General features: G+C 46.1%; 1 protein-coding gene across 13 annotated transcripts in view; it reads right to left on the bottom strand.

Moving 5' to 3' along the window:
• Window positions 1–25673, bottom strand: part of Ppfibp2 (PPFIA binding protein 2) — a 180353-nt gene that overhangs the window by 34235 nt on the left and 120445 nt on the right. For all 13 annotated transcript variants that reach the window (XR_003846866.1, XM_029555283.1, XM_029555276.1 and 10 more), the window contains 10 exons: window positions 22069–22161; window positions 16306–16417; window positions 13285–13346; window positions 12389–12464; window positions 10772–10875; window positions 8867–8934; window positions 7258–7315; window positions 6269–6310; window positions 2116–2254; window positions 574–715 (listed from right to left, as the gene is read on the bottom strand). Coding sequence is in view for 12 of the 13 variants with exons in the window: in XM_029555283.1 (XP_029411143.1) it covers window positions 574–715; window positions 2116–2254; window positions 6269–6310; window positions 7258–7315; window positions 8867–8934; window positions 10772–10875; window positions 12389–12464; window positions 13285–13346; window positions 16306–16417; window positions 22069–22161 (896 nt within the window). In the remaining variant the exon portion in view is untranslated. The remainder of the gene's footprint in view (window positions 1–573; window positions 716–2115; window positions 2255–6268; window positions 6311–7257; window positions 7316–8866; window positions 8935–10771; window positions 10876–12388; window positions 12465–13284; window positions 13347–16305; window positions 16418–22068; window positions 22162–25673) is intronic.

Genomic DNA, 25673 nt, shown 5'->3' with positions numbered 1-25673 from the left:
ACCTCCGTGGCATTGCACGACACGGGTGCACTCACATACATGCAGGCAATACACACATACACATAAAATAAAAATAATAAATTTAAAAAAAAAAGGTTCAATTCTAAACCTGCCTTTGGGATTTGAGCCACTCCCCACAGGATCAAAGTGAAGGCTGGTGTCTCTCAGGAGGCTCCAGCTTCTGCCTCCATCCAGACTTAATCAGTTGGACTAGTAAGTACTCAACTTTGGGTCTTTAAAGATTTTAAGAGATACAGACTGTCTCCTAAGAAAGGGACTCCAGTCTCGTCTGTGCTCTCCAGAAGCCCAAACTGCAGAGAATGGGAGCTAGGTGTGTGGGAAGGATAAGCCTGGATTAAGGACACAGAAGGCAACTGGCTGCACTTACTGGGTACTAATCACACGTATTCTCCAGGTCCTGAAAAGTGACTCATATTCGACTCTTTGAACGTTAACTACTTTGTTTCCACAGCTGCTCTAAGGTGTGACAAAGCAAGGACTTACACAGACTCTGCCTGGTCAGGAAGAAAATTAATTCTCAGCACATGACTATGACCATCACTACCAACTTACTTTCCCCAGAATTTCTTGATGCCTTTGGGGCTTCGTTTGCCATCTGGTGTCAGGGGAGACTGGGGGCTTGACTCCGTACCCGATGAAGTAGATGAGAGCTCATTGGCCACAACGGTATCTTCCCAGACACTTTCTGTTTCTCCTGAGGTAGGCAGGATGAAAGGGCATGTGAATGAGAGTGAGAGGTGAGCTTTGGACCCTAGTCCTGCATCTAGGCTATCCTTCTATCAGAGTCCAGAACATTCTTCCCAGTGTTGCCTTCAGGATAGAGCACCACACCACGATCCCAGAAACCAACAGAGCTCAGCACACCCCAAGCTCTCTCACTAAGCAACTAGTCAGCTCAGCGTTTTGAATGTGGGTGACTTAATGTCTTCAGATTCTAAGACCTTGGGGTCCAAGCACTTGTGGATCGTTCTGACAAGGCGCTTACTCTTTAATCAGAGGGAGACTCAGGAATGCAGATAGGGCATCAGAAAGGGAAAAACAAAGGCATTCTCACACTCCACCTCACCTGGAACGGACACAGTACCTAATACGGGGGCACTGACACTCCAGGCACGATCTCCAGCAACCCAGAAGCAGAGAAGCCACATGAAGAAGCAAGAGAGGCCAAAGTCCAGCCCAACAGTAACAGGGAAGCAAAAAAAAATAAACAAGAGAGTCATCGAGCAAAAGAGAAAAATAAACAGAAAGAAAAACAATACCATGAAGGACGGGGTAGGTGGGAGTATTGATCGAAGTTAGCCCACAGGGCTAGCTCGCTGCTGAGAGAAGCATCAGGTGAGGAGCCACATGCTCCATGTGCCACTTCCTCACAGGCTGAGGTGTCCACAGGCAGGGAGAGGAAGGGTCATCAGCAGGGGGTGGACACGAGCTACTTCCAGCCCCTGTACAGGTGCCAGGTTCACATGAGAATGACCCAAAGCAGCCTGAGTGTCATGACACAGTCATTTAAGGACTTTTCTGGATTTCTGCAGCCAAGGGAAGAACTGGCTTTCATGAACCAACACCTGAGCTGGATCTGGGAACAGCCTGGAGGAGGAGGAGTTAGGGGTAGGCAGGGAGAACTCTGTGAGCACCTCCTGGGCCCAGCAAATCTGCTGCTCCCCACTCCACCTGCCTGAGGAAATGCTCTGACTTGGGAGAATGCATGCCGCCAGGCAGCTCCTAACAGAAGCTGCAGACAAGGCAGAGCTAGAGAGAAGGCCAGGATGACAGAGGAAGGACAGAGGAAGAGTGGAAGGAGATGTCTAAGAGGTAGGGAAAAGAGAAACGGTGGTGGAGGGGAAGTGGGGGGACAACAGGCAGGGATTCAAGAGAGGGGGCATGGATGAAGAGGGAGAACAAAGGTGCAGAAATTTAGGAAGCAGCTAACCCAAGCAGGGCACCTTTAAAAGTGGGACCACTTTAGGCCACAAAATGCTCCAGGAACAACCCCCACCATTCTTAACTATGGGCTGCAGTCACAGCTGCTGCAGTGATTGCAAGTGCCAAGGATGCTGTTCCCAAGGCCACCAGCCCAAGGGGGTGGATACTCACTCAGCCTTAGTAGGCTGCTGTCTGCAGAGTCAGGCTGGGAGGCAGTGGGAGGAGATTTGGCAGCTTCTCCATTGGGCGTGGCTCCTGGTAGCTTCCCAGGTAATGTAGGGTATTTCTGCTCTACCAGGAAAGAGCTGTCCTATTGGGGAGAGGGGGGCAGGGTAGAGATGCCAAATTAACCCTCAGATTCATTCTCAAGCCCGCTAGAAAATCCTATATACAAACAATTCCCTTTCTCCAAGAGTCATTTTTTTCACTTAGCTTTTCAAAGACCCTTCAAAGATCACTTCTCCAAGTCTAGGAAAGGGGACCAGAGTTCTGGGAAAAGGAAGGATTTTCCTGCACAGTGACACAGAGATAGTGTCAAGCCCAAACCTAGGGATGATGACAACTGCATCTCAAGAAGGAGGCTTGTGCCATTTGTTCCACGTTAGTGGCTCAAAGAATTCAGAGCCATGAATTGCTCCCTGAGCTCCTCAAAAGCACAAGCCATGATCTGCTACCTAGTGTTTCTGTCACTCCTGAAGGAGAGGAAACCAGGCAATCCAGTCTGGGCTCCTCCCTGTCCTCAATCTTGCTTTCCTGTGGTCAGGAGAGAGAGGCTTTTGCTATGTAGGACTCTCAAACAGATCTCTGCAAGGGCATGGGCAGGAGCACAGATCATGTGGCTCTTGACTAACATGATACAGCAAAGGTGTAAGAGTCTGAATTTGAGCAGCAGAAGGAAAAGTCCGGATTGTTAAAATAGTTCTTTCGTGAATACCATGTTAAGACAAAGCAAGAAGCTATGCATACATCTGGGGCCACGATAACTACAGGAAACAGGCCCAAGGGGAGGCTACAGGCCAACAGCTCCTCAAGGAACTTAGGTTCATTCTCTTCAAGTTACAGTTTCAATGCAACAGACCCTGTGGTTGGACCCTAGCCAAAGAGTCCCAATGAAGCAGGCTGATTAAAAGAGAAAGGCCGGGGGGGGGGGCTGGACAGATGGCTCAGCGGTTAAGAACATTGACTGTTCTTGCAGAAGACCTGGGTTCAAATCCCAGCACCCACATGGCAGCTAACAACTGTCCGTAATTTCAGTTCCAGGGGATCCGACAGTCTCTTCTGACCTCCGCAGGCATTGCACGACATGGGCGCACTTACCTACACGCAGGCAATACACACATACACATAAAATAAAAATGATAAATAAAATATTTTAAGAAAATGCCGTTGAAATATTCATATAGCAGGCAATACACTCATACACATAAAATAAAAATAAATAAAATTAAAAAATAAGAGAAAGATTAGCACTTATGTGGCCAAGAAGTATGTAATGGTCACTAAATCTGCAAAGCTGAGGAAAACAGAATAGGATGCATTTGGGGAGAATCAAAGAGAAACTGAGACCTCACCGAGCAGCTCAACCATGGACCATGTGACTGGACCCAGAAGGAAAGCCATATGAGAAAAGTCAGAGCAACGCTGGGAGGCTGCCATGCCTGAGGTAGCTTCTGAAGCTTTCGTCATCTTAAAGTCAAGTATCCAACACATTTCTGAATTCTTTTGGCTTTTATCTGTCCCAGAACTGAATTAAATTCAGTTCATTCATTACACACTGAGAAAAGCCCCCTATGAATGAGTCCAGAAGGAAGAAACTAGAGAGAGAAGACTAGATGTTAAAGAATCCTGGTCCATCAGAACCTCGAAAGATGAAGCTCATGCAATCTTCAAGCTTGTGGTGACCTGTGGAGCAGAGGTCAGACATGATCAGACATGTGGACCAGCCCAGCAGTGTCCCCAGTGCTAGCTCATCCATTGGTGGCTGCTGCTTACTCACCTGTGGCACTATCAAAGACCTCAACTCCCAGTTTCCTCCCTGGCCCTATGAATCAGCCCGACTGAAAGGCCATCCACCCTAGGAGTCTGCATTTTTAACAAGTGGCTTAGATTGCTGTGATACACAATCAGACTTGGGAACTGCTGACCATGGTAAAGGAGTTTCCAAATGTTTAGAGACTAGTGGGCTAGGGAGATGGTGCTGCAGGTGAAACTGCTAGCCACACAAGCCTGATGATCTGAGATCTATTACTAGAGCTCAAGTTGAAAAGCTGGATGTGGTGGTGTGCATCTGTAATCTTAGCACTCCTATGGCAAGGCAGAAGGTGGAGACACAAGCATCACCCAGAAGCTTGAAGGTCAGCTAGCCTAAATGAACAAGGGAGCAGCAGACACAACAAGATAGAGCCTGCTTCAACAAGGCTAAGGTGAGGACCAGCTACCCAAAGTTGCTAATCCCCTGCTGCTTTGACACTGACTAGCAATGTAACCTGCCAAAGGGGAGGGAGTGGAGCTCTGGGGCAGACCGATTCAGATTCAGGCAAAGCTCTTTCTCATCTTCTTAAAACCTCAGTTTTGTCATTTCTAAAAGCAGGAATAACAATCCTTTCTTGGGCTTGCTGTGAAAAAACATGCACAGGGCACACAGCACACAGCATTCAGCAGATAAACAGAAACCCAGAAAGCATCACAGGCCAGGTCCTAGGGGGACAGCGATTAAGAGGAGCGACCCCAGATCAAAGACGACACAGGACAAGGTACACCTAGAATGTCAGGACTGTCTGGCTCAGGGAACAGTTTTAAGAACTCATTAAAAATGAATACTTTAAAGGCTGTTGATGCACGTACACAGGAAGACAATGTTCAGCCTAAGAACAGAGCACTCACAGAGGGCTGAAGAGACTTGATTCTACAATAGGAGAGACTGACTCATATCACAGGAGACCAGATCAGAGGATGTACAATCTGGGGAACTCAAGAGACATACCTAACAGAGCTCAAAAAAGACACAAGGCCGGCTTGCCATAGATCTCTCAGTCATAGCAAGGCTCCGCTTAAGTAAAGGCAGCAAGTAAGGGGGTGCTCTGGGAAATGACTGCACCTATGGAGTGGTGCCGAGGAGGAGAGTGGTGTCTGTGTGTAGGAAACAGGTTGCCATGTTGAACTAACTGAGCTTTCACAAGACTAATTATGAGCAAAGGCCTGTGAGAACTAGCTTCAGCCTGGAATATGTGCTCTTTGTAAGCAGTCCCACATTACTCATCTTTCATGGTAACTGACGGTATCTTAAAACTTGAGTGGTGAGCCAGCTGTGTGCCCAAAGGAGTAGGTGGCCACTTATAGCTGTTATTTAGAGATGAGTGTGAATGGCTTCTCTGAGGCTAGGAACTGGAAGGATGATGGCTGAGCCCCAGAGCTCACAGGAACAGTCTTACAGGAAGACTTTTGACTTGTTAAAAGGCCACAGAACACAAGGGACTGTGTGTTCAAAGCACCAGGACAGGGCAGCAGGTAGATGACATTTGCTCAACAATCCTGATGGCCTGAGGAATGGCTGCTTAATCACAGAATCAACTGCTATAAACACAGACATGTAAGGAAGGCCCATGCCAAGACACAAAGGTGCAAATGAGGTCTCTTCCACTTACACTGCTGTAGAAGAGCAGAGATGCCCAATTCTTTCTCAGGGCTGTGAAAATATAAGACAGCTCTTTCAGGCCACATGTAGTGAGGCCCCATGTCTCCTCTGGGAGACAGAGGAGAAAGAGGGACACATGTACAACACGTCCTTCCATAAGATGTTATAAGTGGTGGTTGGGTGGGGCTGACATGCTAATTATACAAAACCAGTTGATTATGGGCTCAACATTTGTGCACCAGGATAGAAACTTAATCTCATAACAGGCTTCTGGGAGAAAATCAGTTCTAATGGAGTTTTTATAAGATGATTTGTTCATTGAAGGGAGACTGGGTATACAGCTATGTTTTTAACCATGACATATCAGCACAGAAGGAGAGAGTTGCCTCCCCCCTCTATGTACAGAAATCATAGCACCTTCCATCCTGAGGCTGTCTAGACGGCATTGTTAAAGATCAGTTTCTCGGAGTCTATGAAACAGAGGAGCTGATAAATCACATCCCACAGATAACAGTAGAGAAAACGCATTATGCATGTGTAGCACATAAAAATAAAGATGTTTCACCTTCCCTCATTCCTTCCTGACTCTTACAGTTAACATATTTTAAGGCTATAAAAGCTGTGACTTGCTAAAACACTTTAGCAAACAGTTGATCATGAACAAGTGAGAGCGACATGAAGTTAATGTACCTTGGGCTCTACCACTGGGGACAGCTGCTTCCCATCGACACGCTACAGAGTGACAAGAAGTATTTCAATCATGTGGAAAAAAAGAAATATGTGTTAGCTGCAACTTAAGACACCTGCCTGCTTACACCTGGCTGGCCCAGATCTAAGAACCCTGGTCCCCCGCATCTTCCTGTAAGATGATCAACTCCTGCAGCAGCAAACGGGCCACTGTCTAATCATCTAACTGAGCATTCAGCAGTCTGACCAGCAGAGTCAGAGGCATGTGGCTAGAGGACCACAGCCAGAGCTGAGCCCATAGCTCCTGCCAACTCTTGGCTTAGAATGTCTACTGTTGTCACCAGGGAGGGTGGCACTCTGCTGGAGACCAGGGCATAGTATGAAGTATGGCTCACTTGAAGCTCCATAAGGGCAGGACTGTGCTGTCATCACTGAGCTCAAAGCCTTCTATTGTTCCCTCCCACACAGGGCCACCCACATAGTCAAAGCCACTCTCATACAGGGGACCACAAAGCCCTCCCCAGACCTTGCTAGATCTTTTCAGTTTCCTCTCTAATCTTCTAGATTACCCCAGGCTGTATGCCTGACATTGTCCCCTTCAGCCACATTACTCCTTCATTTAGAATCCCTACAGTGATCCCAAGTGCCCTGGAGAGACAAAGTCAGTACAATAGCCAAGACCTTCTCTGGCCTGATGTGGTGCATGGCTCTGACCTTATTGCCTCCTCCCCCCACCTTTTCCCCAAACTTGCCTGAGCCCACCTCAGCCCTTCTCCAACTCCAGCCAGCAATTACAGGCTCATCCCGCCACCTCTGGGAGGGTTGGGCCACACTCAATTGGTTTTCTCAAAATATGAGTGTAATTCTGTCTCTCTGCTTCAACTGTATGAGCACCGCTCCAAGGCAGGATCAGGCCAGAGCGGCATATCCCAGCACTAAGCTGGGCCTAAAGGCGTAACTTAGTAATCAGCACAGCACACCAATAAGCTGACCTTATCTCCAGATTCACCTCTCAGGTCTTCTAGACTACAGGAGAGTTTCTTCTGAGCCCTGGATAAACACAAAAGAAAGGAAACAAAGAAGGAGTGAGTACAGGAGATGCTTGGCATCATTTGGTCAGAGGACACTTTAAATGCTTAACCAGCTGTCTGTCTCAGGCTTAGAGTAAAAGTCAGAGGGGAATCACCCTCACAGTGATCAATGTATACGAGATGAAGCTAGCCACCTCGGGGAACAGCCTGGCTCGACTGTGTGTTAGTGCGGGCCTGGTGGCTGTAGTACTGGTAAGAATCACTACTGTGTGCTCCTGAGGAAGCCTGATGTCTGCAGAGTCAAGGGGGAGGAAAAGAACACATGCTGCCTTGTTTGTAAGTCACAAAGTACTCTGGGGAAGAAGCTGCTGGCATCTCTTTCCAGAGGAGTCAAGCACACCACCCAGCCACAGCCTGAAGCATCACCTTCTACGATCCTCCAACCCTCCATTCTAGCTCTACCTGCCCTGAGCAGTCAATTCTGAGGAACTATGTTTCCATAGGGGCACCAAACAGAGAGAAAAGGGGCAGTGTTATCAGTGGGCACAAGGGTAACCTTGGGTCAAGTCTCTTTGACAATCATCTCTCCCAGTTAATAGAAATAAATCAGCACCTATTTATAAATTAGTCTCTGGTAAGTCTTGTCAGTGGGAATGCCTCCCAGTTGATTTCACCTGAGCAAACTCATAAACTTTAATTCTTACTCAGCTAAACTTATGATGGGACAATCATCCTCTTTGATAGTGGCCTTTTTGTCTGGCATTAATGCCACTGGGGAACAACTATTTCCTGGGCACTAAACTCTGAGTACAGACACTGGAGAGTCAGCACTATCCCCAGAAAGCTTCTGTCATGCATGTAGCTAGCTTCCCACAACATTGTAGTCAAAAAGAGTCTGTGCATGGTGGCAAAGCCTCCATATTTCCCTCACACAAAGATAAACTTGGAAACGTGAAAGAATATTTTAAATACTTAATCAGAAGTTTGTCATGGGCTTAAAACAAAGGTCAGGAAGGAAAAGCATCCTCTCCTAGTAGCCAACATATAAGACAAGAGTGGCCCACCTTGGAGGGTAATCAGAAGAGCTAACAAATGGATCTAGAAATGGGTTAACTGTAAAGGGAAGCAGGCAGGTGGAGGCCAGTGACACTGAAGCTATAATAGTGCTATACGCATGCTGTCATCAGAGCAACTGGATCACCCCCCGATGAGAAATGATTCCCCTGCCCACAAAGCCTGGGTGATCAAAGGACTAGATTAACCCCAAGACCAGTGTGAACATTCAGAGGGGCTGATGGGACTGACAGACACATGTCATGGGGTACTCTCAGCATCAAGGAGCCACTGGAGGGCATGGAGTTGTAGTCAGTGAGTCCTCTAGCTAGGTCTTCCCTCAATGACAGTGACTCAGTCTGTGGGAGGGAAACCCCTCTGTAGCCAGGAGCAACTGGCTTGACATGGTACCCAGCTACTTGGCTGTGCTCTCCAACCTTCCCAGTTACTGTTCACCCTGGGAGCCCCAAGAGGGACCTGAGAGGTCAGAGGCTCTAGAGAGACTCAGTTTTCCCACCTGGTCTCCAGAGATTTCTGTGGCAAAGGAGGTGGCCCCACAGTGGGAGAGCTGCATCGCTGAGGCATCTGCATCAAAAACAGAAGAGTCACCATGGAGAACAGTTACCATCTGGGGACCAGCCTTTCCTTCCCTTTCATGGAATGACTCCTCTGAGAGTGACATTTCTGTCCCTAGCTACAGCCATGATGGACACATCAACATGAATACCTTGTTATTTCAAGATGCCTTCATCAGGGATCAGGTTACAGTATGCCTATGCTCTTTTTGAAAGAAAACAGTTATATCAAGCCACTCAGGTCAAATCACCTTTCTTCCCTAAGCTCCAGATCTTAGATATGACTTTGGGTTTCCAGAAGCATGCCCCTCTTCTCCCCCTGCCACCAGGACCCCGGAAGTTTTTGTTGCTTCTGCCCAGTCTTTGCTTGGCTCTTATCTTTTCCTTTCATTCACTGGGTCACTTCATACCCTACCCCAAATATTCCCTTTTGGCTTAGGTGAGCCGAATCAAATTCTGTTGCTCTCAATGAGAGGGCCCTAATGATGTGATTACTTAGCAGACCTCGACATCTGCCTGCCAGCTCTGTCTTAGGAAGGAAGAAAGCATAACTTATATCCACAAGGTAGATTAGAAATTCAGGACAAAGGAACCATGCCACCTCTCTGTAACGCTAACACCTGTAACATACTATGGGAAGAGGGGAGAAAGGGGCTCCCTCTCACTGGGTAGATTTCAGCATGTCTTCAGAGGGAAGAACACTGGCGCTGAACCTTGAGAAATGGCAGCAGGCTCACTAGCAAGGTAAGAAAGGAAATAGCGTCTCAGGAGGGTGAGCATGAGACAAAGTGATGATGGTCCAAAAACACAGTCCTGTCTTCACTGTTGCAATGATCACAGAGACCTCCTCTTTGCCCTCAAGCCCAATCTTTATGGCTTACTACAGAAAAACTGTAGCATAATAGCACAATTATTAAAAGCCTTGCTGGTCAGACAGACCTGGGTTCAAGTCTAGGTTGTACAATCCATTTTCAGTATGACCTAGAGCATATTACATATCCTCTCTGAACCTCAGCTTTTTTGCAATAGAAAGAGAGCCTATATGGGGTGTTTCCAGGAGTGAGAGGTGAGACATGAACAGTGTTGACCAAATCTGCAACTACACATGGGTGCCGAGCTGGTCCTGAGTACTGCTCAGCAATTCAGTGGGCTTTCTTTGACTCAATAATGAAGTCACTGGATGACACTTGCTCCTTCATTACATAAAAGAATTAAGCTTGACTGCTAAAAATCATTTTCAGTTTGATCTTTCTAGAATCTCATGACTTTTCTGGCCCCTGGTACAGCCTCTCCTATAACCCAAGATTTTTATGATATTTTTATTCATTTGTATTTAGCCTAGTTCTAGTACAATGATATTTTAGACCAAAGAGAAGGAAAATGTGGTTATAGGGGCTGAAGGAAACTGAGAGGCAGGAATGTACTGCCTCAGGTGTCCGCATCTCTCTAAGTGAACAAAGTGCACTCGCTCATTCAACAAATGCTTGTTGAAGTCAACCAGGTGTCAGTCACCACTGCAGCCCCTGGAGAAACCGTGGAAAAAAAACAAGCACCACCTTTGCTCGGCACTTACACTCCAGAGAGGAAAGATAAACAGGAACCCAATTCAAAGGGAAAACCTGCACTTGAAAGTCCCAGTGGCTACTAGGCCATCCCTAGCAGGACAGAGGCCTGTGATTGGGCCCTTGCGTCCCTACACCCTCTTCCAAACTTGAGGGCCATTCCTTGGACTGACGTATTCATCAGTTAAGGTGAAAGCTACACAGGTGGTTGACCCTATCCTCCTCTAGGTCAAGGGCAAGTTCCCAGGGTGGCTGAACCCCACTTCATGGGAGGAAGCAGAGCACCTCTTGTTTTAATAGTTCTTCAGGGCTTTTACTTGTGGCGTTCCACTTTCTGACGCTTCCCTCAAGTTCTTCTTCATTGATTGAAAGAGTTCTCTCTGAAGGCCCTGGAAACATTAGTACAAAGGTGACAAATCACTATTGCGTGAACTATTTATAAACTAATTACACCACAAAACACTAATAGTGTTTGTCTTCATTAAGAAACATGAAGATAACTTGAGCTCAGGAGTTTGACTCTAGCCTGGGCAATGTACTGAGAACCTGGCTCAAGAGCAAAAAAGACCAAGACATACATAAAGTGTGATGGTTTGGGTAGGAAATACCCCTCACAGGCTCATGTGTTTGGTCCCAGCTGGTGGTGCTGTTTGGGGAGGCTGTGAGACCTTTAGGAGGTGGCACCTCACTGGAGAAGATAGGTGCTGGCTGGGTGATAAGCCTCAGGGTAACGTTATAGTTCAGTCTCATTCCAATCTCTCCCCACCTCCTCATCTCCAAAATATAAGGAGTCACAGCTATAGCTCCTGTCAGTGTGGTAAGCTCTGCCACGCCTTTTCCACCATGATGAACTGTACCTTCAAACTGAGACCCAAAATAAATTTTCCCTCTCTAGGTGGTTTCTTTTCAGGTATTTGATCAGAGAAATAAGAAAGGTGATTAATATATAAGAAGATCATAACAATGTGATTGGGAAGAGTCTTCAGGGCATCCCAGCAAAGGCTGCCATGAAGGTCACTTCTAGGTCAAAGTTCATCATTGGAACACAAGGCACCCCCTGATGCCAACCTCCTTATCTCTTGGCCATGGACAATCATGCCCCAGGAGTGACTTGGCCTAACATCAGAAAGGATTAGAGAAAAGTAGGTTGGAACATCTGTGTGGGGCCTGGCATGAACCAGTCAGCTCCAATCCCAGCAATAGCCCTGGTTTCTTTCCAAGAAGACTCTGTAGCTCAGCCAGAATCAGACATCCCTTCAGACAACCCTCTTATGTGAAACAACTGCTCCTGTGGGATCTGCAATGGGAGCCAGATCCATGGCATGAGTGACAAGGCAGGGAGCCTGGTGTGTGCACCACTATGCGCATACAAACACACATGCTGATTACATACTGAAATGGTCTGGGCAGCAAATATGAAACACATGGCTCTCCCTGTCCGGTGACTTCCAGTGGCAATCCAGGTACCTGGCAACTCATGGAAGTCCCTAAATGCCTTAGAGTCCTCGGAGACCTCCAGCTCCTGCAAGAACAGGACAAGCTCTAATGTCCATGAGAGGAACCTGGCTGACCCAGTTTGACTCCTGTTGCTGCCTCTAAGAGGGCTCCTGAGAAGATGGATCAGAGACCGTCTAATAGGAAGGATTCCCCAGAGCTAATGCTGAATACTTTTATTTTCTCAAGCAGCCCCTAGAAGTTCTGATCTGACTGCCATTTGATAAAATTTCTAGAAATCACCAGCTACTATTTTGTACCATCTGGGAGGGAAGTCTACACACAGACCCATTCTCCAGCAGAGCATCTTCTCCAAAGGAGGCAACAAATTTGCTGGCAGAATTGCCCTTGGATCAGACGCAGTAGTGAAGGATCTTTCAAGAGAAATGGGGAGCTCCCCTGTCTTACCCTGAGCTGCCATCACAATCTCCTTCACTCTTCTGTACTGGTTCAACAGCCCCGTAAGCTCTTCTATCCGACGGTCCTGCCATGATGCAAGAACAGATCTAAATGAATGCCACCACTGGTCCCTGGTTGATCTCACTTAGGACACACTGAGGGGAAATTTCAGACTCTCAATCCAATGTTGCCCTGAGGAGCTACACAAAAAAGACTTAATCCAAATATCCTCACCTGTTTCCTTATACAGAAGAAATTCCTAGAGAGGATCCATTCTTCCAAGACTACAGTCTAGGGATGTGGGAGGTTACACAGATCCTGGAGTGAATCCTGGGTCTGCTACCCACAAGACCCTGTGCAAAATTATCCAAACATTTTGAGTGCGTTTCCTCAGTCATAAAACATGGGGCTGGGGTTCTCAGCTTCTACTAGCTAGGAACTTTTCTATTCACAGATGTGGTTATTTTATGGTTATGCAGAAATTATGAGGATTATAAAGCAGCAGGGTAAACTGAGGCACTGCTTGCTACAAGTGTCTCTATGATGGTTCTACCACAAGAGATAGATTTGAGGACTGGTAGACCAACATGGTGGGCCATTCCTGAGTTTCACTAGGAATCTAGGCAGGAGCTTTATAACTGTCAATGGCACGGGGGTGTCTTTCCCTACACCGCCGGGAACAGGCAAGGGCTCTAAGCTGCCTTTGGGAGATTCTATTTAGGCAAAGTTCCCAGACATCAAAGTGAAAAACAGGTGCTGAGTCTCTGGCAGCGAAAGCTGTTCTCCTGACCCATCTTATTGATGGTCTGATATGTATGGCACTGTCCAGGAGAGCAGAGATCAGAAGAAACCAGAGCTGGAGACACCCTCTGGTAAAGGATGGGGTCACACAATGACTGTCTCACCTTGTCTTCATTGGCAACAAGCAGTGTTTCCATCCCCACTTTCAGACGGTGGATTTCTTGGTCTAAGAGAATTGAGGTACAGAAAGGATTGTTTATACAAATGCAGACAGATATTCACATATGGAAATGACCCACATTCAAACTTGAAGACTTGTATGTGAAAGTGGCTCTTTTTCTCTCTCTCTCTCTCTCTCTCTCATACACACACACACACACACAACAATAATAATAATAATAATAATAATAATAATAAAGATGGGGGGGAGTCTTTTTGAAACAGGGTCTCCCAATAGCCCCAGCTGGCCTAGAACTCACTATGTAGACCAGGCTGGCCTGGAACTCACAGAGATCCACCTGCCTCTGCCTCCCGAGTGCTGGGATTAAATGCACGTGCCACTATGCCCAGCTGTTTGTTTTTCTTTTGTTTTGTGTTTATGTTAAAGAACCTGGGATAATGACTGGCACAGAGTCTATCTCATGAGACATTTGTTGGATTTATTCATTAAACAAGCCTAGTGTTTTTGTCTTCTCTTTCTAAGGGGCAAAATAAAAAATGTCACTTACTCAAGGGAGACACAAAGGAATCAAAAATCTTTCCCAAACATCTCTAAGAACACAGACACCTCTCTCTCTCTCTCTCTCTCTCTCTCTCTCTCTCTCTCTCTGAGTCAGAGTTTCACTATGTGGCCCTGGCCTTAGCCTAGAACACAGAGAGATCCACCTGCCTGTTTCTAAGTGTTGGGACTAAATGTGTGCACTACCACACCTGGCCCAAACACAGACTTTCTATGTAGGCAAATACCTAGCCTGCTGACTAGTCTGGGGAAAGATCAAACACTCTGAAAAGCTAGAAGCAGAGAAAAATCATAAAAACAAACAAACAAAAATACAGCTAAATGAAGACTGAGGGCTGAAAAGAGTTTGGCAGGTGGTTAAACTACAGTCTTTAAAATGTTCTATGACTAGAGAAATGGAGTGTCGGGCCCATAACCCCAGCTATTCAGGCAGGAAGACAGCAGATTTAAGTCCTACCTGGGCAACCTATTAAGTCTCTATCTCAAAACAAAAAGTAAAAAAAAAAAAAAAAAAGCAATAGCTACAGTTCAGTAGTACAGTAATACACTTTCCATGTGCAAGGTCATAGGTTCAACCCAAAAACAAAAGAAAAAACTTAGGAGTCAGGGAGGCTCCAAGATGGCTCAGTAGGTAAAGATACTCAGTGCTAAGCCGGATGACCTGAGGACATACATGGTAGGGCATACATGGTAGAAGGAGAGAACCAACTCCCACAGGCTGTCCTCTGACCTCCACACATATACTGTGGCATACGGACACCTGCACACCCGCACACACGCATGCACGCACACACAAAACAAATAAAATATAAAAAAAGAAGTATTTAGATTCACTAATAAATATATCTAAACAAACATCATGGTTAAGGGAAAGCAATGCCATCTTCTAAGAGATACAAAGGACTCCGTGTTAGTCTATGGTAGAAAAGCCATGGCTCCCTCTCACTTTAGACTCAACATGGACTCACTTGCCTTTTTCTCAAACAGACCTGAAGAGTCAGGTCCAGGGCCAATCCCTGAAGAAGGCAGGGGTCATTTGCCATGTACTCAGAGGTTTAGGAATTAGCATAGTCCTGGATATTCCAGAGAAAAGCTTACACTTAATCCTAAATTGAGATAAATAACAAGGATGGAGATGTGTGCATAAGAAAAATACAAGAGACAAGGGAACCCATGTATAGGCATCCTGTGTCCTTTGTGATATTCAATAAGAAACATCAGGAGATACATGGACTTTGTGTGAACAGTTATGGGAATTCATTCTCAGAAGTGGAGACTTGGGTTCATGGTACCAAATCAGCTCTGCCAACTCAGTTCATCATGTTGAAGGTGCTTCCAGAAAAAGACTGGTAAAGTTGGAGCACCAGTCAACCTCAGCACAGGTGACAACATACTCATGGGAAGGAGACTGATGAAAGGCTAGGGACGGATGAGCCTGTTGGTCACCAATTTCTTTTTCAAGTTCAGCCACTGTTGCGAGGCTACAGAGCATCCACACTCCACGTGGGGATCAAGCATGGCATACTGAGGACAAGACAAAGCTAGACAGTGGCACTAAGCCATAGGATTGACATGGCTCGGCAGCCAGGCGAGAAGTCGAGGAGCTGGGAGGTGTGGGATTATTCTGTATGCACGGCAAATGGCCATAAATATATTATATGTGTTAAGAAGAGTGTCTGAAGATTTATTGTTTTTAATCAGCAATACTTGAACTCCCCAGGGACCACACGGCAGCCTTTCTTTTATTCAATGACTACAGTCTAGGATGGGCTGAACGTTGTGCTGGGCTCTGAGGAAAGATGAAGTCCCTGTTTGAGAGTAGGATGGCCCCAAGACCTCCCAGAATACAACAGCGCTCCATCATAGTATGAGCCATGAAGGGGAGAAGAAGGCTGCTAGACTAGAGAATAGCACCAGACTTACCTCCTGGAGCTGGGGTGGCCAGGAAAGATCTTTCTGAGAAATGACATTTAAGCTGAGATATCAAGGATGAGAAAGAATTGATTTGCTTCTATAACCTCAGGACCTTGTACAAGTGTCAGACAGGATGAACTGCTAAGCCTCCTCTTTGGTGATAACACTGAATCAAGGCCTTCCAATCCAATGAAAGAGTCAGGCATTTTCAACATTCTCAGAAAAAGCTCCAGAGGGGGCTGCACCGAGCCTCAATTAACACAGATGAGAAAAGCCTTCAGAGCTGAGTGTTCTGGATAAGGGAGGGGGTATAGCAATGACCCCATAACAGAGCTCATCTTCATGGCCATGCACGCACGCACACACATACACACACACTCATTTACTTGAGCATGCTCATACACACAGATGCATGCATGTGCACACCTACATATACAAGCATAGGCAACATTCATTCAGATATACATGTCCCCTTATGAGAGTAGGTCCAGGGCCCAGGACAACTGTGTTCTGTCACAGTCAATTTAGTTACCTTTCTCTGTGTGGTCACTGTGGAGAGCTGCACCCCGGGAGAGTTGGCTGTGAAGACGCTCAATTTCTGCATCTTTCAGGGCCACCTGCTCTTGCAGCTGGGCTACCTCAGCCTGAAAAAGCAACAAAGAATCCCTACCAGCTCAGAGGGACTTCCAGCCCATAGACAAAGCACCTCACATCAGAGCCTGGCACACACTGGGCCTAAGATACATGCGAAGTAAAGGGCACAGGTAAGGAGTTAGAGAGGCTCTCTGCCTTCCCACAGCAGAAATGCACTTAATGAATTCACTCTCCCGCCATCATCTTGCTCCTTCGACATCCTCCTATCTGCCAGGCTCTTTCTCTCTCCTGCACTGTGTGACCCAGGGACTTCTGAGGCCAGAGGAACTAAGCCTGTATGCACCGGGAAGGCTCTGTCTTTGATGAAAAAGTTGGATGTCCTTATTTTGGATGTGTCTTCCTTACTCACTAAGATATGCTACTATGACACCTGCATGCAGTTTCATCTTTCCATAGGGAAGTAGAATGGAAATCAAATCAGTACTGGCTGACAGAATGTGAGCTGAGGACTCCCTCCTTAGCTTCTGCTCAACCTCCAGGCATAGGTCCATACTTGCCCATATGTATACATACAAGCATTTGGGTGTGTGTTTAGCATATATACATTTTTCCCCCTGGAGGAGAAAGCAGGTAGGCATAGTACACAATACACACACATTCACATATGTACACACAATAGCAGTGCTACTGGATGGTTCCCGTGTCTCCACTATGCAAACAGGTTACCTTGCACACACTGCACTGCATGTGATTATCCATGCTTTCCACTCAGTAGACGATCTATGTCTGTCTCAGTCCAAGAGGATCTTTGGAGTCAAGAATATCTAGATTCTCATGTCCTGGTTGGATGGCCTTATCAAGTTAACCTTCCTGAGTCTCATCTCAGGGGCTGGAGTGAGGACTAAGTAATATAATGGTCATGAGAAATTAGGTCTAATACTTAGCACACATTATATGCCCAATATATGCTGCTATCATAATTACAGCTCTTTCGTTGGTTCATTCCCTTATAAATAATTAGCTCAGTTCTAAGCGTCAGACCAGAATTGATTGCTGAACAATGAAACACATATTAAAGGCTTCTACCATGGCCACTCCCCACCATGTAGAACCCTAATAACGTTCCAACCCTGCCCCTCAAAGTCTGGAGTAGGCCCAAGTGTATCTGAACAGCTGCACGTAACCATCTAAACACTGGCTCTGTTGGTGACTCTGCCTGCCAAGTCTTGTGTTCAGTGTCAGCACCCTGAGCATCCACCCTGCATCTGCCACTACGCTTACTACTTTCAAATCTCATGAAATCCCCACAAGAACTCACAGGAGAAAGGAATATTCCTGAAAATACCAGGAGAAAACAAACAGCCCATGATTCCATGTAAAGTCAGCTACTCAGTGACCAGGCCAGGATGCCAAGCCCAGACACCGTGCTCTAATATAGACTGCCACTTATGCAGACTGCCTGTTGCAATGCAGAGCTCCAGCCACTCTAACTTCTCTGCCCTAACACAGCATTCCAGCCACCCTGCCTGCCTGCTCCATCCTACCCAGCCTGCCTGCTCCAATGCAGACCGCCTCACATCCCAGTTCCCTGCTCCATCACAGAACATCAATCAGCCAGCCTGCCTCCCTGTTCCAATATAGAACTCCTCCCACCCACCTAGCCATCTCTCATGCAGGCTTTCACACACCCAGCCTGCTTGATCGAATGCAGAGCTCTTCATACCCAGCCTGCCTACTCCAGTGCAGAACTCCAGGTACTCCAGGCTGCTTGCTGCTGGGTTAACAGGGCGGATGGGAGCCACACTTACAGGGCTTGGCATCCTTCAGACCTCCTCAAGGGTTCTGAATAAATCTTCCTAAAATCCTCTAAATGGGACAGAGATGTAAGGGGAAAAAAAGCAGACACAAGGTCAGATTTCCTTACCAAAAAGTTCTCTGTGGAACCCTGTCCCTCTCCTCTGGGAGAGTCAAAGAGCTGAGTCTGGCTAGTCCATTCAGTTTACCAAGGCAAGCAGCCATGGTCAGCTTTGCACCTGTCACTCAAGACCTAAATGTCCACTGGCTTATGGATAATGGTACCAGTGGTTTCTGAAAACCTTAGCCTTGGGATTCTCAACCCAAATGCATTTCAGCTCCACAAGGGTCAGACTCTTCTTACAAAATAATCTCTGAGCTTTTTTTGCATGTCTCCTTGCACACTTCTCTTTCTTTGTGGACAGAGTGGTCTCTGTTAGAAATCCAATGCTGATGCTTATCTGTTGGTCCCACAGGTGGACTTCAGTGACACGGATCTACTGAGACAGAGCTCAGTAATTGGCACTCAGAAGCCTCTTCTTCAGACTGGCCTCTGCATGAAATCATTCATGCATGTACTATAGATCCCACACTTGACCCAATCTTTACTGTGCTAATGATTACAACAGAATAGAACAAAACTATATATGTTCTGCTATCTTAGAGTGGTACCTCACCGCTTGGTGGGAAGCCCTTAAAATATGAGGGAAACTGCTGCTTTGGCCACAGAAGCCAGAGCTGTGGCCAGAGGTCCAAGATATAAGTCTGGCAGTAAAGTAGGGATGTGTGTCTAGGTCCCTTCAGGGCAGAAATGCACACTGTGTCCCTACAGGGCTGAGTCTCACTAAGTTCAGGGGACAAGCTCTACTGCTGCTACAATGAACGATGAACCACCTTTAGGGTCTGAGAGGGCTCAGCAGAAAACTTAAAAACTTGCAAACACAATGGAGGATTTCACTACGGGGAATCTGCTAATGCCGGGAAAACACAGGGAAGGGCAGATCTGGGAACAACCTGACCTTAGGAACTGTGAGTTTCTTACCAGCAAAATCAGAATCAAACACACCTACTGCATTATTTTATGACTTAAATGAGGAAAATGTGCAAAGGGGTAGGCATGGCCTGGCAGGAGGCACTCCACACCTGGTAGTCATTAAAGAACCTTGTCATCTAACAGGTCCACTTGCCAAGGCAGAGCTTGGGCGAATTAAAAGGGAAAGAGTTACTTGGTTGTATAACAAAGAGTGGTGTGTACAACTTCAAAGGTTTCACCAAGGCTGGACTTGCTTGAGCACAGCATCATAGTGGAAAGTTTTGAGCTACTGGAAAAAACACTGCTAGAATGGGTGACGATAAAGCACAGCACACTCAGGGCTGTCTGTACTCAGACAACAGCAGCCAGGACAGATGGGGCCAACCGCTAACTAGCTGTGAGGCCTAAGAGAATCACTTAATCATCCGTGCCTCCATTCTATCAGCTCTAAAATAGTTAAGGAAAATATTTTATATTTGTACATTAGAACACTGTTATATCGGTATTTTAACAACATGTTTCGCACTTTTCTTTTAATAACTTAGGAAATCACAAAATTTTAAATGGAAAAAGAGCATAATATAATGATATACTAACTGTCAACACCAGAAACGGAGGGAGGGAGGGAGGGAGGGAGGGAGGGAAATGGGAGGAGGGAGGGAGGGAAGGAGGAAAAGGGGGGAAGGGAGGGAGAGAAGGAGGGAAAAAAGCAGGGAGGGAGGGAGGGAGAGGAGAGGAAGGAGAATCATAAAGAAAGAAAATCACCTGGAAGGAAATATTAATAATGATAATAGTGCCTAGGTGGTTTGAGTGCTTTTTATTTATTTGTTTCTCAAGACAGATCTCACTATGTAGCCCTGGCTGGAACCTGCTTTTGAAAATCTCTCTAATGAACTATTTTTCTTTTAATGATTAATAAATAACTCTAGGCAAAATGAAAGTACAAATAAAGTTATAAAAATTCTGACCAAAATATAAAAAGCATTTGAGTATGTGTTCAATATATTTGTTCAAATGTAAATATGTTCCTATGTGTGTGTGCACTGTGTTCATGTGTGATCATGTTCCTCTATGTATGTGTTCACATGTGTGCATTCCTGTGTGTGGGTGCTTGTTCTCTGTGTACATGTGTTCCTATATATGTGGGTCGTGTGCCCTATGTATGTTCCTGTATGTGTAGTAGCATGTCCCTGTATCTGTGGATGTCCAGACCACAGGACAACCTTGGATGTTGTTCCTCAGGAGCTGTCAACCTTTCACTGAGACCTGGGACACAAATGGACTAGGCTGGCTGGCCAGTAAGCCCCAGGAATCCACCTGTCTCTGCCTCCCCAGAAAGGGGGTCACGGAAGTGAGTCACCATGCCTGACTTTTTACATGGGTATTAGAGATTGAATTCAGATCCTCTAGCCTGCTTTGCAAGCACTTTATTGATTAAACCATCTTCTCAGCCCCTCAAAAGTATTGATTTTAAAATGAAGTGAACATTGAAATATCTACATGAATCACCAGTATCACCTGTGAATGTAGACAATACTTCGAGCATGATTTCTGTTTGAGGAGGCCCCTAGGCTTCCTCCAACAGAAATGTGCTCTAGGCTTGTTAAAGGGCTTCCTTCTTCTCCTTAACCTCCAAGCGCACCCATGTCATGCAATGCATGTAGAAACCAGAAGAGGGTGTCAGATCCCCTGGAACTGGGGTTGGCTGCCAAGTGGGTGCTGGGAATTGAACCCTCAAGTACTCTACAAGAGCAGCAAGTACTCTAAACTGCTGAACCAGCTCTCCCGCCCCTCTCAATGAAGCCTGTTTTATTGAGCCACAGTATTTGTCCCTCCTATAGCACACAGTGATCTTTGATACAGGAATACAAAGTTAATGATTGAATTGGGGTACTAAGCACTTTCTTCTGCTGAGTATTAGCCATTACTGTATGTTGGGAGTTTGGGTATTCATCTAAGCACTTTTAAATATATTACAGACTCTTGTAAACAACAGATTCCTGGGCCAATGAGATGGCTCAGCAGGCAACAGCACAAAGCCTCACAACCTAAACAAGCTGGCTCCCCAGGAGTCCTCTGGACCACTACACATTGCCACAGACCATGCGTGCCCATACTTGCACACAAAAATCGCATGTGCATACATACACACAAACACAAAATAATAGATTTTTTAGAACCCCACGCCCCTAAAAATAGCTTAATTATATTTAATGTGAAGTTTCCTAATGTTTATATGACAACTAATTTGACATTTTAAAATATAATATGCAAGCCAAAAAATTTTAAGCAATTTTGTGGGTTTTGTTTCTTCACTGTCATTTTCTGAGGTAGTCTTGCTATGTAACCCAGGCTGGCCTGGAATCCACTAAGTCATCCAGGATGGCCTCAAACCCCAAATGGTTCTCCTCACTTGGCATCCTGAGTGCAGGGATTACAAGTGTACTCCACTATATCCAGTTAACCCACTACTTTAAACCACTTCAGCTAGGAAGAAAAAAAAAAAAAGGAAGAAATATATCTCATGAAAGAATTTATTTTTGATGTCCTTTGCACAGCCAGCATGCAAATTTAGTAAAAATAATTTGAATTAAGAAAATAAACCAACCATTTTATCATCTTAGGAATGCATTCATTTTCAAAAAATAAAGGATGGCTATTTTTTGGAAAAATACCTATAAAAGGGATTCTGAATTTAAGATGACGCTCCCAGCAGAGACTTCTGGATCAGATCTGTCTAGCACACAGCCTTGGCACCACTGTATCGGGCTGGTGAACGTTTTCAAACTTCTGCTGCAGGGAACGCTGCATCTGAACCCAGATCCTCCTTGCGGCACCTCATGCCCTCTCCAGGACCCTCACACCTGCCTTTACCTTAGTGGCTTTCAGCTCCCACTCATACTGATTCCGTTCGTTTTCCAACTCTTCCACTTTGATTTTCAGGTGCTTGAGCTCCTGCAGTAACTCCTGGAGGGAAGAAGGAAAAAGATCAGGTTGGATGGTTAAAGGGTGCACACTGGCTCTCCAAACCTGGTAAAGCTCATGCAGAGGAAACCAGGGGCAGCAGTGACAGCAGCAAGTTCCATAAATGTGGCTTTGGACTGTGTTCCAGGAGCTGTGTGGCCATTGAAAAATAAAGGTCGCGGAGTTCTAAACCTAAGAGACAAGAAACTGGTGTGTGTGTGTGTGTGTGTGTGTGTGTGTGTGTGTGTATCTGTGTGCAGGTACATATATGTGTGCATGCATTCAGAGGACAACCTTGGGTATTGTTCCCCAGGCACCACTCATTTTCATTCTCTTATTGGTCTGAAATTTGTCAAGTAGGCTAGGCTGGTTGGCAGGCAAGTCTCAGGGATCCACCTGTTATCACCTCCCCAGTACTAGAATTACAAGTGTGCACCATCCTGCCCAGTCCATTTTGTTTTCTTAAAACATGACTTATGGGATCAAACTCAGATCCTCGTGCTTAGCATCTGACCAACTGAGCTCTTTCTCCAACCTGACACTCAGAACTGTCCTCTTACTCTTATATTCTGTCTTCCCTTTCTTTGACACCCAAATCCTCTGCAGGGTAAGCCCAAGTCATCCACAGGTGTTTGGGGATCAGACAGGTCCAAACTGTGCTGGGAGAAACAGAGATGCTGAAAGGGGATGACTTCTTCCCTGGTCATATGGATGAAGGAGCAGGAAGCAGGGAGCCTCTCTCTAGGCTGAAAGTAGGAGGACTCAGAGGAGGGGAGCAGCGGTCCTCAAAGGCTTCACCGAAGCCACAGACAGCAGGATGGAAATGGAACTCTCAGAGAACAAATGCTAAGTGTCAAGTGTAGATGCCAATATGAGTGCTCTAGTTCAGGGGAAGGAAGAAAGAAGAGACGAGGAGGATGTGCAGGAAGAGTCAAAACAGGAGACAGAAAAGGACACAAGCTGTTGGGCTGGAGCAGAGGCTGGATGCCAGCATGTAGTGGGAGCTGAGCTGGGATGCTGAGGTCGAATTCTACAAGATGAGAATAGGAGTTCTGCTTCCACTGGAAAGGAAGTCAGTGAAGCTTCCTGAAATGGAAAGGATTGTTTAAACAAGTTTCTCAGATATGTATGTGCAGATAGTAAGTGGTATTAGAATTCAAGCCCATAATTTTTGAAATCTATGGTCCTTGATTTTTAATTACCTCACTAAAGAGGGCACAATTAAGCAATAATGTCTTTGCTCATTTTGTTTTTTTGAGATAGACTCTCATAGCCCAGGCTGGCCTGTAACTCACTACATAGCCCAAATTGGCCTTGAACTTGTAATCCTTCTGCCTCTGCCTCCCAATTGCTAAGGATTATAGGCAAGTTCCACCAGTGTGCCCAGCCAGCACTACTGTCTTGAACGAAAATTCTTCTAATGGTCCAGGTGATGACTTCCTGCAGAAGAGCTGGCATAAAGGTCATCAATTCCATTTACCTTCAGTGCAGCTTCCCAGAAAATTATTAATACATCTTTATTTCCCTCCCTACCACCATGACTCTGGTCTAGCCACCAGTGCTGGTAGCCTGAGTGTCATCATTGACTGATCCTCTGTGGGCTTGGCCCCACCAAATACACTGACTGCCAAGCATCCAAAGGAGCAGTAGCATCAGCACACCCATCTGATCATGGCAGATGATCTCCTGTGCTTCTCAAAGCATATAAACTCTAATCCATGACCAGCCTGGCCTGCCCCGGCTCCATGACTATTCCTTGCATCAGTCTTTCTCCCCAGCTAAGCTCCAACCCGTCACACTGCAGAGTTTTCAATTCCTCTTCCCAATTTAGGCCTACAAATGTCATTCCCTTTGAAGTGCATGACCAGGTTACCGCCTGTCTATCCTTCAGACCTCACCAAGTGAAGCTTCCCCAAGCTCCATACCACAGCAAGCAGACACCCTCTGTTGGACCCTCTGGGTGCTTCCCATGTCTCCCCTACATAGTTTGCAGCTGAAGTGTTTACCTGTGGAATTGCTAATGGCTAGTTCTGTTCCTATTCTCTAAACTCTGGGAAGTGTTTGTAAAATCATTACCCAGCAGGTCCTGGCACACAGTTGCGGATGAATGATCAGCTGGAATGCAAGCCATTATTTAACCAGCTTGGATTTCTTGTGCATTCTGAGACAATCTACCATGAAGTAACACTGCTTCCATTGGACTCTTACAGGAGAATTTTTTAAGAATATCTTACAACTGAGATGAGCATTTGTTGATACCTGTTGTGAAAAAAATGTCCTCCAAGCTAAGATGATTGAGACCTTGATCTTCATCATTGAACTTCCAGACCTCAGGCACCTATTTTGACTTGCAGGAGATTCAGTCATTTCCTAGGAATACTGTCAGCTTGAGGGGTTCTAATGCCCAGCAGTTACCAGGAATTAGTCTGTTTTGCTCCAGCTGGGCTGCTGGATTTGTTCTGAGAGGACACCATGCCCACCGATGGCAGAATCGGAAAAGCATAGGCTACTGTGCCTGGGCTCTTGTGACTTCTTTGGCACATCCCCAAAAGTCATGAAATCACCACACTGTGATTTTGTGGGACATTTTTTCCCCCTGAAAATTAAGATGATGATTTAACTGTTCACAACAAATGGAAACTCATGTTGTATTTACTCCCCGGGGGTAAACCTCTTTAAACATGTATTTGAAGGGATCTTTTCCATGATGCTATTTTTTCCTTAAAAAGAATCACATACAAGGAAGCCTCATTTAATCTCCCAGTCCAGGAGAAGTGTCTGGATCATATACTGGGGAAGGAGAAACGTGAGCTTTCTGTTGGCCCAAATCTGCCACCACCCAAGACATGTGGCACACCTCATTCCTAGACCAAAGGAAAGGAGTGTGCCATCTGAGGACTGCCCTCCCTTGCTCAGACCCACCTTGGTGAGGGTCCCTCATATCACCGGAGGAATGAATGAGACCAAGTTCCACCCTAAGGTAACACCAAATCCATGCAAAGCCACTGCACTCGGTTCCGGTTAAGAAAACACCCAGCCCTCCACCAGCAGGACATCCCCCACACACATGCTCTGAAATACTTAAGTATGGTTCCTACAGGTGACTGCTCCCAAGGGACACAGTCCTGGCTGCAGGGCTGGGGCTCAGCCGCATGGTCGCCAGCCACCACCTCCTCAGGGTGGTCCCTACTGAGTAACAGGCGCTCTTGAATCTGCCTGTGGATGTCCAGCTGCAGCCTACACATCTGCTCCTGCAGCTCACTGATCACATTCAGAACTGACTGTGGGAAGGAAGAGAAAGGAGAGAAAGCACTCAAGGTCAGTCACTGGAAGATGCAGACCTCCTTAGGAGAGCAGCTGAGAAGGAAGACACATGTGCAGAGGGCGAGTACAGGTGATCCCAGTCTATGGCCATGTCCCTCTTCACATGAACCAAAATACAGCACATCATTTCCCAAAGCCTGCCCCATACTTGGATCTGTCTTGCAGTTTGAACAAATTTCTGACCTCTACTT

The sequence above is a fragment of the Nannospalax galili genome, unplaced genomic scaffold (genome assembly GCF_000622305.1).
Source record: "Nannospalax galili isolate Female #2095 unplaced genomic scaffold, S.galili_v1.0 scaffold426, whole genome shotgun sequence".
NCBI lineage: Eukaryota > Metazoa > Chordata > Mammalia > Rodentia > Spalacidae > Nannospalax > Nannospalax galili.
The sequence above is the reverse complement of the archived record's forward strand: the minus strand, read 5'-3'. Positions and strand labels throughout refer to the sequence as shown.